Consider the following 1,889-nt stretch of genomic DNA (forward strand, 5'->3'; position numbering starts at 1 on the left):
AAAAAAAAATCTATTAATATGAAAATGTTTACAATCATATAGAAATCTCTCATCCAAGACTACATGTATTGTAAAATGCATATATTAGCAACCACTCCTCACAATTATTCTATAAAAAATGACCGTAAGCTAATTCCTAGAGCTTGATGTCAAACCAAGCAATTTTCTCGAGATAGTTATATTAATATAGAATGACAAAAATTTTATTTCTTGTTTTTCTGGTTTTTAACTGTTTAAGAGATCAACGTAGGCTAAGGGCGGCACCAAATCCTTTTGACTTCAGCCCATTCATAATACACTTCCTTCACGTCTATATATAATGAGAGTCATCTCTCATTAGGACCTACAACTTTCACTTTTGGAGTTAAAGTTTGCTCTCTTTTTTTCCTTTTCGAAATTCTCATTTAATTTCTTCTTTTGTACACCTCTCGGTCTTCAAAATCATCAATGGGAAGATCACCTTGTGAAAAAAATGGTGTCATAAAAGGTCCATGGACTCCTGAGGAAGACATGAAACTCATTCAATACATTCAAGTGCATGGTCCATGTAATTGGCGAACTCTTCCAAAGAATGCTGGTAAATACAATGAAAAACATTAATAATAATTTTTTGCATCCTTAATGATGTTTTCTCTTATTTGTAATGGAAATTGAACATAGTTGTAATTTGTGCAGGGCTTCAAAGACATGGAAAAAGTTGTCGTCTACGTTGGACCAATTATTTAAGACCTGGTATCAAGAGAGGAAGATTTTCATTTGAGGAAGAAGAGACTATTATCCAGCTTCACAGTGTTCTTGGCAACAAGTAATAATAATCTCTCAATCTTTTTGCACGTTATGTTTAATATGCATATAAGTTTTGCTTATCATGCATTATGCTAAACCTCAATTTGTTTCTTCTGATAAGGTGGTCTGCAATGGCGGCTCGGTTGCCTGGAAGAACAGATAATGAAATCAAGAACTACTGGAACACTCATATAAGAAAGAGACTTCTTCGAAATGGGATCGATCCAGTGACTCATGCTCAACGCCTCGATTTTAAAGATCTCTCATCACTGTTAAACTTGCCACAGATTAATCTTTCGAATCTCCTCCGACTTCAAACCCTATTAATAAATCCAGAAGCCCTACGGCTGGCAGCTTATCTTCTGGAAAATCCTGAATTGCTATTGACAAAACTCCAGGAAAACCAATTATTCAACGCTCAATTGCAAAACCAGACCCCCGTTTTCCAAACTGACCAACTTCAAAACACTTTTGATCTACAAACCCCTCTTTGCAATCCATCCACAGATCTTCCTGTAACTGCTTCAGTTTCCAATCAATCTCATCTCATACAAGGGAATATGGGACAGATCTCTAAGAACTCAGACAGTTTAAGTGGCCAAACATTTCAAAATAACACAACTACATTTGAAAATGTCTCTTTTATTGAAAATTTCTTATTTGGGGCTTCTGACCAAAGGCAGAAAGATTTATCAGAAAACATAAGTTTTCAGTCCTTGAACAGCGGGAGCAATAGCAGCAAAAATTTCAGTTTTGATTCAGTTTTATCGACGCCTCTCTCGAGCCCAACTCCTCTAATTTCAAGCTCAACATATATGAACGGAAATACAGAAGATGAGAGAGAGAGTAATTGCAGTAACCTGTTGAAGTTTGCAATACCAGAGAGTTTAGATTTTGATGATTTCATTTAAACACACTCATATTTCATAATTTGCATTCCACTTGTATATTTTAGGTAATTGTGAGGGCGCAATCGGTTACTTTTGTGTCCAGTCCTTCTAGGATTTTAGTTTGCCTTGTTCTTTGGGATCTTTTGTAAGTTTGTATTGCGCTTGTTTGAGCCCATTTTTCTAAGATTGCATTTTTCAAAAAAAAAAAAAAAA

The 1,889-nt window shown here is 35.2% G+C and overlaps 1 protein-coding gene across 1 annotated transcript; it reads left to right on the forward strand.

Annotated features, from left to right (window-relative positions):
- Positions 1–363: 363 nt before the first annotated feature.
- Positions 364–1,882, forward strand: LOC111380050 (transcription factor MYB41-like). The gene is made up of 3 exons (XM_023003512.1): positions 364–577; positions 676–805; positions 908–1,882. The coding sequence occupies exons 1-3, from the start codon at positions 448–450 to the stop codon at positions 1,695–1,697; spliced, it is 1,050 nt and encodes a 349-aa protein (XP_022859280.1). The 5' UTR covers positions 364–447; the 3' UTR covers positions 1,698–1,882.
- The last annotated feature ends 7 nt before the right edge of the window (positions 1,883–1,889 follow it).

This window comes from Olea europaea, unplaced genomic scaffold (assembly GCF_002742605.1).
Source record: "Olea europaea var. sylvestris unplaced genomic scaffold, O_europaea_v1 scaffold20887, whole genome shotgun sequence".
NCBI lineage: Eukaryota > Viridiplantae > Streptophyta > Magnoliopsida > Lamiales > Oleaceae > Olea > Olea europaea.

What these genes read in the sequence shown, in the direction of transcription:
- LOC111380050 (XM_023003512.1), top strand. Translation starts at nt 448, where the DNA reads ATGGGAAGATCACCTTGTGAAAAAAATGGTGTCATAAAAGGTCCATGG. An exon ending in AACTCTTCCAAAGAATGCTG is followed by an intron (nt 578 to 675) that starts GTAAATACAATG and finishes TAATTTGTGCAG; the next exon opens with GGCTTCAAAGACATGGAAAA. An exon ending in CACAGTGTTCTTGGCAACAA is followed by an intron (nt 806 to 907) that starts GTAATAATAATC and finishes TCTTCTGATAAG; the next exon opens with GTGGTCTGCAATGGCGGCTC.